The 15579-nt window shown below is 38.2% G+C and overlaps 1 protein-coding gene across 21 annotated transcripts in view; it reads right to left on the reverse strand.

Moving 5' to 3' along the window:
- The window catches only part of LOC100346703 (endogenous retrovirus group K member 19 Pol protein), a 313823-nt gene that overhangs the window by 55444 nt on the left and 242800 nt on the right, over positions 1-15579 (reverse strand). For 10 of the 21 annotated variants that reach the window (XR_011387357.1, XR_011387355.1, XM_070071120.1 and 7 more), the window contains 2 exons: positions 15447-15570; positions 4305-4456 (listed from right to left, as the gene is read on the reverse strand). Coding sequence is in view for 3 of the 21 variants with exons in the window: in XM_070071132.1 (XP_069927233.1) it covers positions 4305-4310 (6 nt within the window). In the remaining 18 variants the exon portion in view is untranslated. The other 11 variants (XM_070071131.1, XM_070071119.1, XM_070071130.1 and 8 more) reach the window with 7 other exon arrangements.

Here is a 15579-nt window from a genome sequence, read left to right on the forward strand (position 1 = left end):
GATTGGAAGAGCCATGGATCAGCCCATTTTCTATGGAGCATAAAATCTAGCCCTATGCAACAGATTTAAGGAAATCATGAAAGAATTTAGTTCAATGTAAAGGTTCCTTTTACTCAATACTTAATACATTAAATTTGTATATCTAAAAAATAACTTGGAAAGTCATTTTCATGGGCATTTATTAACCATGTGATTAAATTCCTTTAAATAATTTAAACTACCATCAGTAATTTATGTGACTAATTTGTGTGAATATTTTAAACACCCTAAGTAGGAAATAAAACATGTGCAACCTCAATGACTCCATAACCAATCAATGTGGCAAAATAATACTGGTGCCAAATATGCTAATACCATGAAAGACACTTTCCTTTAATTCTTATTTTTATATAAGCCCATGGTTCTAATTTTTAAAATATCCTCCAAAACATTCAGTAGCTCCACATTCCAACTCTTGGGGCCAGCATTTTGACACAGTTGGTTAGGCCACCACCTGCAATACCAGCATCCAGTAGGAGTGCCAGTTCAAGTCCCAGCTGCTCCATTTCCTAATCCCTGCTGATGAATCTGGGAAATCAGCCAAAGAGGGCCCAAGTATCTGGGTCTTTGCCATACATGTGGGTGACCTGAATGGAGTTCTAGACTCCTGACTTCAGTCTGGCCCAGGTCCAGCCACTGTGGCCATTTGGAGAGTAAACCAGTAAATGGGAGGATCTGTGTTGATAATCTCTCTCTCTCTCTCTCTCTCTCTCTCTCTCTCTCTCCCCCTCTCTGTCCTCCCTCCATCTCTCTCTCTCCCCCTTCTGTCTCCCCCCCATCTCATTCTGCCTTTTGTAAAAAGAGTCATTTTTATAACATTTCTGGAATGTGTTTTATTTTTGCAAATATTTCCAGATGTAAAAGAAAAATAGTGCCATCTCAGAATACCAGGATCCACAATGCTGGCTGATTCATTCTCATTTGAAGTAGGAGACTTGGTTGCATGGTCCAAGGTAAAATTTTCAGTCTCAACAAGTGCCTTTTATGGTCAAATTTTCACCTGTTAAGTCCTGAGCCCCATTTATTCCTATCTTTAAAATTAATTAATTTTGAAGACTTATGGTGGTACCTGTGTTATTGTTTTGATGTCTGTAATAACTGTTAAATATGCTTTTTATTAGCATTTTGTTAAAATTCATAGGGATTTATTTATAGTTAGTAAATATTTTATCTCCTAGGCCATGAAGAATTGAATCACTGTGCTTATTTTCTTTTTCAAAGCAATTTGCACATTTGTAATGTTGGAACATCCTGTTTTATAATGGTCATTGTGTATACCTGTATGCCATAGGTGTAATCAATAACCTTGTAAGTCATTATTATATAAGATCATTGGTGCTGATATGTCTATTAGTTTAGTATGTTCCTTCTTTTCTGGTCTTCTCTTTGGCAAAAAAAAGCTCTAACTCATTGTGCAGAAAATCTGTGTCATGTTGGTTCAATCACAATTTCATAATCACAGAGGATTACCTTTCAAGGCCATACCCTAAGTGAGTTAGTACATACCACTAGGTCCACCTCCCTGTAGTCAATATAAGCCTTGCAAAATTATGACTGTGATGGCATCCAATAATCATCCTTCTCACCTCTCATTGCCTTTACAGCCTCAGTCGCCCTGCAGCATTACCTTAGTGAAGATGGTAAATTCTTCTGTGGTAGGAATAAAGGCACATCCATGTTGAGAGTTAATCTGCCTCATTGGACAAGAATCCTGTGTCCTACTGGGAGACATAACACCTTATTCCCTTTCTCTACTTGAACCCAGGCTACACTCATTCTTTTTGCATCCCAAGTATTTCAGCTTCTCAAACATTTTTTATATCCTGGACTAGTTTCATCCAGTGATATGAGGAGAAATTCTCAGCACAGGAACAGTCATGTGATGGATCAGAGATACAGAATTGGGAATGTATCATGGATACATATTTCAAGTGACAGACACATAGCTAGGGATCTGCAGTAAGAAACTATAGGGTTATACAAAATCCTTTCCAAAGGAAACATAGAAAATTAAAGAAATGGTACAAAATTCTACAAAGGTGATTGTGTGACAATAAAATGCATACGTCTAAAATGCAAAAATGACAATAGCTGACTGAACTGCAGCCAGCTGACTTAAAAAATGCCAAATGCCCCTAAGCCTTCCAAAGCAGAAATTCAGAAAGGGATATTAAGACTGACTCAAGTCGGCATAGCTCATCCAAAGTAGAAAACAAGTTTCAAGTATTGTTCTTCTTATCTATACATTAAGAAAAGCAGACTAATCAGTGATGTCCCAACTGTACTCTATGCAGCCCTGGTATTTCTTGGTGACACTTTGTTTCTTGCCTTTTCCAGCTTTAGGTCCAAGCTCTGCCTCAGCTTTCACATGCCCTTTCCTCCTTGTGCATCTTCTTCCTTTCTTTCATTTTTATAAGATTTAATTATTCATTTGAAAGGCAGAGTTACAGAGAGGCAGAGGCAGAGGGAGAGAGGTCTTCCATCCACTGGTTCACTCCCCCAGATGACTGCAACAGCCGGAGCTGCACCAGTCTGAAGCCAGGAATTTCTTCCGGGTCTCCCCCGTGGGTGCAGGGGCCCAAGGACTTGGCCATCTTCTACTGCTTTCCCAGACCATAGCAGAGAGCGGGATCGGAAATGGAGAAGCCAGCATTAGAACCAGCGCCCATCTGAGATGCCGACATAGCAGGAGGCGGCTTTATCCACTATGCCACAGCACCAGCCCCTCGCTTTTTCTTTTAATAACATTTGTCAGTGGATTTAGTGCCCTTACTATATCAGAATAATCTTTTTTGGAGTTCTTAATTTAATTACATCTGCAAACACTGTTTTTCCAAATAAGGTCACATTAACACACAGATTCTAAGTAGACATACCTTCTGGGGAGCCATTATTCAACTCATTAGAGTTTGAATGAATTTAACCCAACATTTTAAAGGTTCTTTTTTGTATTTTTTCAAGCCATGCTCACATAATTACATAATTGCTTGCTACAATAAATGGAACATATAAAGTAAGGGCTAATTAAATCTATTCCTCACCCAACTCCCCTCCAGTTTCATCTCAGCTCAACATTTCTCTCCAACTCATCTAGACTTACAACTCATTCAGATTTACCACCCTTCTTCCGAATCAAGCTAAAAACACATATTAACAACCCTCTGTTTGCATTTCCATGCAAACTCAAGCTCATATAATCACACACACACATTGGAATTGATTATAAAATTGTTATTACAGTATACACACTTCTCTTTACCTTACTTCCTTACTTTTCTTATTCAAAAATGCCTTTGGTGGGGCTGGTGCTGTGGTGCAGTAGGTTAATCCTCCACCTGCAGTGCCGGCATCCCATATGGGCGCCGGTTCGAGACCCAGCTCCTCCTCTTCCAATCCAGCTCTCTGCTGTGGCCTGGGCAAGCAGTAGAAGATGGCCCAAGTCCTTGGGCCCCTGCACCCATGTGGGAGACTGGGAAGAAGCACCTGGCTCCTGGCTTTGGATTGGCTCAGCACCAGCCGTAGCAGTCATTTGGGGAGTAAACCAACGGATGGAAGACCTTTCGCTCTGTCTCTCCCTCTCACTATCTGTAACACTACCTTTCAAATAAATAAATAAAATCTTAAAAAAATGTCTCTGGTGTATGGGGCAGGGAGTGCACAGGGATGATGGCAGCTGAAACACCCTGGTAATCATCTCCCTGCAGAGACACACCCTTCCCCCAACCTCCAGCAGACAGCACAGAAAAGACTCTAGCAACAACAGAGAAGGGAGCGTAAGCTCTTGCCTTGGAGCTCAGATCCAGGTCCTGCCCCATGAGACCCAGCACATGATTAGGGTCCCCAGCCCCAGGATGGTGCTCACAGAGAGCTGTTGGAGTTTTCTTAGCTTCAGGCAGAGATCTGCACCCCTGATGACATGGATCCTTTCAAAATATATAACTGCCTGCCTCACTGTGGCTGGCAAGTCCCTGTGAGATTACATGGGGCCTGGTGATCCTGAAACCTAGGTGTAATCCAGCTTCATGCCAGCTTGGGTGGTCAAAGGGATGTTTTTATCACCCCATTAGCAAATCCTAATGGTCCCTCTACCAGGCCAGCACCTATAGATGGAATCTCTGGATCAGCACTGATTCCAAACACCATCCTCATGGTCCCACTTGATTGGACTTATATGCTAGTCTGCAACACCTCTTGCTGGTTGTTGTAGCCATGGGCTACGAGTCCCCCTCAGCAACAGGCCATAGCACAATGGGCTTGGATCTTACCTCCATGCTGTGAGAGTCTAGGCCATCCGTGGACTCCAGATGTGATCTATCATTGTGGCATCCATGGCCACAGGATTAGGCAACAAATATTGCTGAGACAGCAGACATGCAAGCAGACTTCTGGGAAACTGGAATAGTAGCCACAAAAGAACCTAGATCATGAAGACAGGAAAAATAACCAATCCTCCAATGTGCAAACAGCATCATACACTGACAAGTGACAAGAACTTTCAGAGAGCCATGAACTCACCTAATGAACAAAATAAGGTGTCAAATAAACAGCTCGGCATGGACATTTGCAAATGATTGAATAAAGAATTCAAAACAGCTGCATTAAGAAAACTCAATTCAAGAGAGCATATACAAAGGATTTGATACTCTAACAGACTTGACAGAAAACTAGAAGTAACAAATTAACATAAATCCTTTAATGTAAAAGTACATTAGCAAATTTTAAAACATATTAAAAGAAAGACAAGATTATAATGAAGCTCTTCAAGGTTAAATGTAAAAAGAAGATTCTCAAAGCTGCAATAGAAAAGAAACAAGTAAGATCTACAGGAGTCCTGATTCATTTGACTACATACTTCTCGCAGAAACTATACAAGTGTGGAGACAATAAGACTTTCCAGTACTGAAAGAAAAATACTCCCACCCATCAAAGATACACTGAACAAAGCTATCCTTTAAATAGGAGGGAAGATAAAGACATTCTCAGACCAATAAAAGCTGAGATAATTTGTATCCACCAGACTTGTCTTACAATAAATGCTGACAGGATTCTTCAGAGATTCAAATAAATAAGAAGAAAATATCACAAGTTAATAAACTTTTAATAACTGATACAAGTCGGAATGCTACAACAATGTAAACATAATGCTCATTTACTTACAGCTTTAAAAAGAAAAGTGAGGTGCCAACATTATAGTGTAGTGGTTTAAAGCCACCATTTGTGATGCAAGCATCCTATATCAGAGTGCTGGTTCAACTCCTGGTCACCCCACTTCCGATCCAATTCCCTCCTAATGTTCCAGAAAAAGTGGCAGAAAATGGCCCAAGTACTTGGAACCTGTGACCCATGTAGAAGACCAGGAAGGAGTTCCAGTCTCCTGGATTTGGCCTGGCCCAGTCCCCATTGTTACAGCTGTTTAGGGAGTGAACCAGCAGATTGAAGAGCTCTCATTCTCCTTCTCTGCCTCTCTCTCCATAACTTGTCTTTTGAATACATAAATAAAAAAAAAAGTAAAAGTTATAATAATAATTACATTAATTCATTAAGAGCTAGGTGATACAGACAGATTTCAAAGTTGGAAAGAGACTGGGTATACATATAGAGGTCCCATTAGTAGTTAAATAGTTTGTATGTCTTTCTCTTTTTGTTTCTTTTCCTATCTTATTATAAGGGTTTAAAATAACTTTTTTAAAACCAAAAGATGGTTTTAGTTACACTCTTGGTAACCCTAAAGCAAATATCTGCAATAGACTTACCACAATAATAGGGAACCAAAATACACCACTAGAGAACACATTTAATCACAAAGGAAGATTGTATGAACAGAAGAAAGAATGAAAGCAAGCAAGCTATATAGCTAGTACAATAAAGCTAGAAAACAATATCAAAATGGAAGCAACATAATCTTACCTATCAATAAGTACCTTTAGTGTAAAAGGATTAAATTATTCAATTAAAAGTCACAGAGTAGAGGCCGGCACCATGGCTCACTTGGTTAATTCTCCACCTGTGGCGCCGGATGCCGGTTCTAGTCCCAGTTATTCCTCTTCCAGTCCAGCTCTCTGCTGTGGCCCAGGAAGGCAGTGGAGGATGGCCCAAGTGCTTGGGCCCCTGCACCCGCATGGGAGACCAGGAGGAAGCACCTGGCTCCTGGCTTCGGATCGGTGCAGCACCAGCCGTAGTGGCCATTTGGGGAGTGAACAAACGGAAGGAAGACCTTTCTCTCTGTCTTGCTCTCTCTCTCTCATTGTCTATAACTCTGTCAAATAAATAAAAAAAAAGTCACAGATGCATAGAATCAAAGAAAAAAGATAGAATAAGAAAATCCATGCAAGTAGACCCAGAAAGAAAACAGAAGGATCTATAATTATATAAGAAAACAGAAGTAAAGAAAAATAATAAAAAGAGATAAGAAAGGTTATAGAAAAGCTTCAATTCATCAGGAAAAAGTAAGAGTTGTAAATATATGTGTACCTAATATAAGATTCCCAAATATATAAAGCAAATATTATCAGACTAAAAGGAAAGATAGATAACAATTCAACAATAGAAGGGGATTTTTACACCCCACTTTCATAAATGGACAGATTATCTGGAGAGGAAATCAACAAACAGCAGAGTTAAAATCACATAGAGAACACCCATCCAACAGCTACCAAGCACGTTCTTCCAGACATCATAGGAAAACTCCCTCATGACATATCATGTGATAGGTCACAAAATCAGTCACAAAAATTTTAATACTATAGATCACATTGAGTGTCTTTTCAGACCTCAAGTCAATGTAATTAGAAATCAATTACAATAAAAGAAATTTGGAAACTATAAAAATACACGGAAATTAATAGTGTACTCATGAACAACCACTGGGTCAAAGTTTAGCAAAATATTCAAATATGTCTTGAAAATGAAAGTACAAAATACCAAAGCCAATGGGATACAGCAAAAGCTGTATTAGGAGGGAATTTTTAATCAATACATCAAAAAGTAGAATGATATCAGTAACAACTAAGTGCTTTACCTAAAGGAACTAGAAAAATAAAAGCAAAGCAAATTTAAACTTAGGATAAGCAAAGAAATAATAAAATTCAGAGCAGAAATAAACAGAGATTTTTTAAAAATACAAACATCAATGAAATGAAAAGTTTGTTTTTCACCTAATTTTAGCCAAAAGGCTGAGAAGCAATGAAAAGTTTGTTTTTATAAACAAAACTGGGAAACCTTTAACTAGACTACTGAAGAGAAAGAGAGGATTCAAATAAATAAAATCAGAGAGAAATATTTCAGCTGACACCATAGAAACACAAAGAATCATTAGTAATCATTATAAAAATTATATAGCAACAAATTTAATAACCTAAAAGAAATGGACAAATTCCTGAACAGATGCACCAAGACTGGATCATTAAGAAACAGAATACCCACACAGACCAGTCATAATTAGTGAGGCTGAATCATTCATATAAAGTCTTCCATTAAAGAAAGTCCCAGGCAGGAACAGATGCTTTCAATGTTCAATTCTACCAAACATTTAAAGAAGTCTTAAGGTCATTTCTTTTCCAATAATTCCAAAAAAGAAAAAGGAGGGAATTCCTCCAACCTCATTCTTGACATCAAAACCAGACAAGGATACTACACAAAAAGAAAGCCACAGGCCAAATATCCTTTATTAACATAGATGCCGATCCAAGAGGCCAAATAGGGCAAAGACAAGCTGTTTTGACTACAGGAAGAAATCAGAAGAACAGGGGAGGAACTGTGTTCCCAGAGGACAGTTGGAGAGGAGTTTTCAGTAGAAAAGTATACAGAAAAAGGACAGTCTCTTTGGAGCAAGGAAAACTGCAATCACACAGCAGCTAGCAGGATGCCCCCGGTGACTCCCACGGCTGGCATGTACACTATCTTCTCAGACCAAGGGGAGAGGAATCTACAGTGGCCATCACACCACTGGTGATCTTCTCTGAGAGAGCATCTTGCAGTCCCCACTGACTTTGAGTCCAGCCTGAAGCGCTGCTGTGGGCAGGGGACCCACCTAATCCTGTGAAGGGAGGGCATATGGATTTTCTCCCCTCTCTCCACCAAGGTACCTGGCAACCAGCAGGGAAGAAGGTGAGTACAGGCTGCTTCAGCCTGTGTACCACTGGTGGACTTTGTCAGGGAGAGAAATCCATAGTCCCCATGGAATTTGAGTCTGGCCTGGAGAGTTGGTGAGGGATAGGATGCCCACTTAGTTCCATGAAAGGAGGGTACCTGATTTCCTTCCCCTTACCCAACCTACCTGGAAGGTGGATGGCTCCCAGAACAGGGAAGCTCCCTCTGTGGGTAGAGAGGCATGCAGGGCAGGGAATGAATCCCCTGTACCCTGTAACTGGGGGACTCCTGTGACTACACAATAGGCCAGGAAACTGAGAAGGCAAACTCAGAAATCTGAGGGTGGCTAGGTCTTTGTGCAATCACTGGGGCCAACTCTAGAAGCTCAGAGCTACCTGAGTGCTAGGGAGGGTCATTGTGGAGTACTCTGTGCTCACAATACAGAGTATACAGATCCTTTGTTTGGTTCATGTGCCCAAGTGGGTAGGGTACACAGATACTGCGGGCTCACGATGGGCAGTTGCTTCCCCTTGGCAGAGAGGGGCTGGGGCAGGTGGCAGCCTTACCCAGTATGCAACAGTGTAGGCCCCAGTAGAAGCTGTTTAAAGCAGGTTATAACACTGCCTGCTATGTTGACATACTGTATGGGCATCATTTTGAATACCGGAGTTCTGATCCACCTCCTGCTAACATGCCTGGAAAGCATCAGAAGATGGCCCAAGTGCGTGGGCCCCTACACCCATGTGGGAGACCCGGATGAATTTCTTGGCTCTTGGCTTTTGCTTAGTCAAGCTCCAGCTGTTGCAGCCATTTGGAGAGTGAATCAGTGGATGTAAGAGGCTTGAAGATCTGTTTTTCTGTCTGCCTCTATCTCTCTCTCTGCAACTTTGTCTTTCAAATAAATAAAATAAGGCCGGCACCGTGGCTCAATAGGCTAATCCTCCGCCTTGTGGCACCAGCACACCGGGTTCTAGTCCCGGTCGGGGCACCAGATTCTGTCCCGGTTGCCCCTCTTCCAGGCCAGCTCTCTGCTGTGGCCCGGCAGTGCAGTGGAGGATGGCCCAAGTGCTTGGGCCCTGCACTCCATGGGAGACCAGGAGAAGCACCTGGCTCCTGCCTTTGGATCAGCGTGGTGCGCCGGCTGCAGCACGCCGGCCGCGGTGGCCATTGGAGGGTGAACAAATGGCAAAGGAAGACCTTTCTGTCTGTCTCTCTCACTGTCCACTCTGCCTGTCAAAAAATAAATAAATAAATAAAAATAAATAAATAAATAAATAAATATTTAAAAATAACATTTAATCCTGCAGCTGCTGAATACACGTTATTTTCATCAGTGCATGGAATGTTCTCTATGATAGACCATATGCTAGGCCATGAGACAAGTCTCAATAGATTAAGAGAAACAAAGTAGGGGCTGTAGTGCCAGCATCCCAGGTTCGAGTCCTGGTTGCTCCACTTCTGATCCAGCTCCCTGCTAATGTGCCTGGGACAACAGCAGAACATGGCCCAAGTACTTGGGCCCCTGCACCCAAAGGGAGGGTCCAGAGGAAGCTCCTGGCTTTGGCCTGGCCTAGCTCCAGACCCTGCAGTCATTTGGGGAATGAACCAACAGGTAGAAAATCTCTCTGTATGTCTCCTTCTCTCTCTGTATTTCTCCCTTTCAAATAAAAAAAATGAATCTTTACAAAAAACAAATAAATTATACAATGTATCTGTTCTGACTACAATGGAATGAAGCTGGAATTAATAGCTTAAGAAACTCAAGAAAATATGCAAACATATGGAGATGGAAAACATGCTGTTGAATGAACAGTAGGCCATAGAAGAAATCAAAAGGGAAATCAAAGAATTCCTAGAAGCAAATGAAGATGACAACACAGCATATCAAAACTTATGGGATATGGCAAAAGCAGTATTAACAGGAAAGCTTATAGCAATTGTGCCTACATCAAGAAATTGGAAAGGCATCAGATCTAACAACAATGCATCTCAAGGACCTAGAAATAAAAGTACAAACCAAATCTAAAATTAATAGGAGGGAAGAAATAACTAAAATTAGAAAAGAAATAAAATTGAAATCAAGCAAACCATATAAAAAGATCAGTGAATGTAGAGCTGTTATTTGGAAAAATAAACAACATTCATAAACCATTGGCCCAATGACCCCCAAAAAAGGGTGGGCAGCGAAAAACCAAATAAATAAAATCAGAGATGAAAAAGGAGATGTTACAATGGAAACTACAGAAATAAAAAGTACTATCAGGAATTACTAAAAACAGTGATCTGACAACAAATTAGAAAACACAGAAGAAATGGATAGATATCTGGAAACACAAATTTTACCAAAATTGAGATATGAAGACATTAAAAAAACCTACATAGAACAAAAACCAGGACAGACTGAATCAGTAATAAAGACCTCACCAACAAAGAAAAGCCCAGGACTACGTGCCTTCACTGCTAAATTCTACCAAACTTTTAAAAGAACTAATCAGAATTATTCTCAAACTGTTCAAAATAATTGAAAGTAAGGGAATCCTTCCAAACGCCTTCTATGAAGCATCATACCCCTACCTTTACACTCTATACAAAAAGCAACTCACAATGGGTTGCAAGTATATGTAAATCAATAAAAGCTATACACTACATCACTTAGCAAAAGAAAAATCATACGATTCTTTCAGCACATATAAAGAAATTTGATAAAGATCCAACATCAGTTCATGATTTATACTAAGATTAGATTACTAAAATAGGCACAAAAACAACATCAATCAATATAACATAGGTCATACATAACAAGCCAATAGCTACTTCATACTGAATGGGGGAAAGCTAATAACTTTCTTTCTTCCTAAGACCTGGAACAAGACAAGGATGTATGCTTTCACCACTTTTATCAAATATAATACTGGAACTTCCAAGGAGCAATTAGGCAAGAAAAGAAATAAAGCATATCCCAGTTGGAAAAGAGCAAATCAACTTGTTACTGTTTTCAAATCAACAATCCTATTTATAGGAACCATAAATACTCCATCAAAATACCTGAAATATTTCCCACTGCTTTGAAATCACATGATCTCATTTATAGAACCCTTAAATGCCCTGCCAAAAATCTGTCAGAACAATGAACAAAGTCAGCAAAGTCAGCATTCAACAATCAGTAACTATTGCTGACAAATGTATTTCTAAAAATTTTAGGTTTATAATGTTATTTTAAATGATTTTCCCCATTTTAATTTCTAGATCATGATTGTCAACAGAAATACTCCAACATGGAATTATTTGAAAAGGAAATCAAGAAAGCACACCCATCTCCAATATCTACAAAAAAATTACCCATGCATGAATTTAACCAAACAGATGAAATAGCTTACAATGAAAACTATAAAACATTGCTGGAAGAAACTGAAAAGGATACAAAGAAATTAAATAAATAAATAAATCCTTTTTCAAAAAATGTGCATACTATTCAAAATGACTTGAAGATCTAATGAGGTTCCTACCAAAATGACAATGAAATTTTTCAGTGAAGGAGGAAAAACACTTCTAAACTGCAATCACATACATACACACACACAGACACACAGACACAAATCCCTAAACAGCCAAAGCAATCTTGAACAAAGGTAACAAAGCAGGAGGCATTACACTCCCTGGTTTTACAATACTTTACAGAGCTACAGTAACTAAAACAGCACAGTGTTCGGATCAAAAATAGTTTGAACAGACTATGGACCAGGAAAGTAAACTCATGCTTTCCCATATTTGTTACAGTATCGTTCACAGTAGCCATACAATGAAAACAAGTTTACTGTCCATAAACTGCTAGGTGGATTTTTTAAATGTACACACACACACACACACACACACACACACACAGTGGAATTCTGTTTGGGCCATAAAAGAGATGAGATACCTTCATTTGCAACAGCATGAATAGAACCTGAGGTCACTACGTTAAATGAAGTAAGGCAAGCACAAAAAGTAAAGGACCAGATTACCTCCTTCACATGAGGAGCCTAGAAAAAAGTTGATCAAACAGTTCAGAGTATAATGATGGTTACCAGAGGGTTAGAAAGAGTGAGATATGGACAACGCTTGATCTGTAAGTACCAAGTTACAGTTACATAGGAGTTAAGAAGTTATGGGGTTTTATTATACAGTAGGATAACTTTAGACAATGATAATGTACCATATACTTCTCTTAAAAATACTACAAAAATGGATTAAGGATGATTCAACATGAAAAAAAAAAGTTGTATTTGAAGAGACAGAAACGTTTATGCTGATTGGAGATAATATATACATGTCACACATCACATAGTACATCATAAATAATACAATTTTTAATGTCAGTTAACTTTTTTAATATTATTTTTAAAACGAATCTGTAAAATAAACCAAAAAATGCCTTAGATACACTGTTCTGAATCAAATGATATATTTCTAATATATTCTTTTAATGGACACCTAAAAGCATATTATTCTACAATGCAGACAAATTGATATTTTTAACCCTTCCCATATTTATGGTCATTCATTCTATTTGCACATTGCTGTAGTTTTTCCAACTTGAAATATTCCCTAATACACATACTTATATATTACAATTTTATATGCTGATGGTTTTATTCATATGGGTTTGATTCCCGGTCACAATACTGTGGTATCTAGGACACACATATTTTATTTATTTTTATACATGTTACCATATTTCTTTCCCAAAAGGCTGCAAAATTGTATATTGTCTACCAATGTATGAACTTACTCATTTCCTTGTGTTATAGCTGGCAATAATTTAATCCATCTCAACATTCTTTCCAACTGAAGGTGAATAAATAACAATAATTGTTGTTTAATTTACACTTCTCTTACTACCAGTGATGTGGAACATCTTCTCAAATGTTTATTAGCTACTTGACTTTTCTCTTCTATGAAATATTTATTTATAGTCTTTGATCTTTTACCTGTTGGACTGTTTTTCTTGCCCACTTGTTTAGCATAAATGTGAAAGTTCAGTTGTCATCTTAATTATCATTTACTTTTAGTTTGGGTATTTTTTAACAATAAGGAATTTTAACTCTGGTATACTTGAATATAATATAGTGTATTTTTAGAGCATCTGAGTTTCTTATCTTGCTTAGGCAGTCATTCTGCCCTTGGGTTATGCATAACCTAGATACCGTTCTAGTATCCATCCTTTTTACATTTGTTTTTACTTCATTTATAATGCATTGGATATGGTGTAATGTAAAAGCCCAAATATATTTTCTTTCACATAGCAGTTGAGCAATCACTATTAACAATCCACCCTTTACCCATGAACAGAAGCACTAATTTTGTCATATATTAAATTCTCATATACACTGGAATCATTTAACAAATTGCTCTTCTTTGTTTAATCTAATTTCCAAGCTCTAGGACAATGCCTAACTATTTCTATCATAATCATCATTGCCTTTCTAACAACAGTCACGTAAATTGTCCATCCCAGCTGCTTTTTTCCTTACATTTTTCAGGACCTTTCTTGAATGTATTATTCAATATTTAATACTTTTATAAAATTCCTCCTTGGATAATACTGTCTGGAGTCTAACTGAAATTACATGAAATTCTTACTTTCATTTTAGCAGAACTAACACTTAAACCTCACTCAAGAATATTATCTTTTCCACTTTTAATAGTTTTTAATCACCCAAAGAGTTTATAGTTTTGTGGTAACAATTCTATGCTATTCTTGGTAAATGTATTGCTAAGAATTTTCTGCTTACTTAATATTTTAATGGATTCTCCCCATTTTCATTTCTAGGTCCTGACTGCCAACAGAAAATCAAAGCATTTATTATATCTTCTATCTATGTATTTTCAAAATTGTTTTATTATACAATCCTTGGGATTTCAAAATATGTAATAACAATCTTTATGGTTTAATGATTTAACCTTTTTTCCTAATATTGTATCTAGTGAGTCCATGCTGTAGCATTTATTAAGCGTCCAAAGAATGTTGAGTATTGAAGGTAACAATCAGCATTCCATGTATTTCCTGATCTTAATTAAAATAGTTTCAAGTATTTTTTTAAAGGTTATTTATTTATTTGACAGGTAGAGTTACAGACAGTGAGAGAGAGAGACAGAGAGAAAGGTCTTCCTTCCGTTGGTTCACCCCCAAAATGGCCGCTACGGCCAGAGCTACGCCAATCCAAAGCCAGGAGCGAGGTGCTTCTCCTGGTCTCCCATGGGGTGCAGGGCCCAAGCACTAGGGCCATCCTCCACTGTACTCCCAGGCCACAGCAGAGAGCTGGACTGGAAGAGGGGCAACCGGGACTAGAACCCGGTGCCCATATGGGATTCTGGTGCCGCAGGCGGAGGATTAGCCAAGTGAGCCACGGCGCCGGCCCCAGTTTCAAGTATTTGAAAGTAATTCCCTTTTGTTCATATTTGACTAAGAATAGTCCTCAAAATTTTGTGTAAAACACTGTTAGCTTTTTTTAAAATCACCAAGGTTTTGTTCTCCTTAACTAACTGAACTATTTTGCATTTCTGGATAAACTGTAGTTGGTTTTAATAAATCTTTTTTTTCTACAATGAAAAATTATATTAGAAATTATTTTACTGAGCATTAAGTTTATCTATTTTCATTTGTAAAATCAGTCTGTAGTGTTCATTCTTCAAACATCTTTAACGAGGGTGTGTATTATGGTTGTTATCGTCAAAAAAAAAAAGTTTGGGGGAGCTTTCTGTATTTTCCCATCATATAAATTGATTAGATAATTTAAGAACTATCAGTTCTTTTAAGATTCGCTAAAATTCAGGAAAATATCTGGTCACAATGTCTTTTAATTGTATTAAAGTACACATAATATAAAATTTAGCAGTTTAACCATTTTTAATTGTACAACACAATGGCAATAAGCACAATTACAATTTGTGCAACCATCACCACCAAACATGTCCAGAAAGTTTTAGCTTTAGCACAGCAAACAGAAATCTGTAGCAAGTAAACCGTTAACTTCCCCATTCTCCCCTATATCCAGTTCCTGGCAACTCCTGCTCTACTTTCTGCCTCTATGAATTTGCCTTTTTTAGTTACTTCACAGGAATGGAATAACACAGTATTTTTGTGTCTGACCTATTTCATTTGATATCATGTTTTCAAGTTTCATCCATGTTGCACCACCTATCAGAATTTCATTCTTTTTTAATGCTGAATAATATTCCACTGTGTATACAATGCCTTGAAATGTTCAAGAAAAAATGTAAATTATGAAAAAAACTTCACAAGGATTTTGGAATCTTTAGCCCCAAAATAAACTTACCTTTAAATTTCATATTTCTATGAAGTCTTTGAAGTTTCCTCATATCCGCCACATGTCATCCATGCACTCATCTCTCAATGGACCCTTGGGCTGTTTCCATCATTGGCTATTGTGAACGATACTGCTGTGGACA

This window comes from Oryctolagus cuniculus, chromosome 3, assembly GCF_964237555.1.
Source record: "Oryctolagus cuniculus chromosome 3, mOryCun1.1, whole genome shotgun sequence".
Lineage (NCBI taxonomy): Eukaryota > Metazoa > Chordata > Mammalia > Lagomorpha > Leporidae > Oryctolagus > Oryctolagus cuniculus.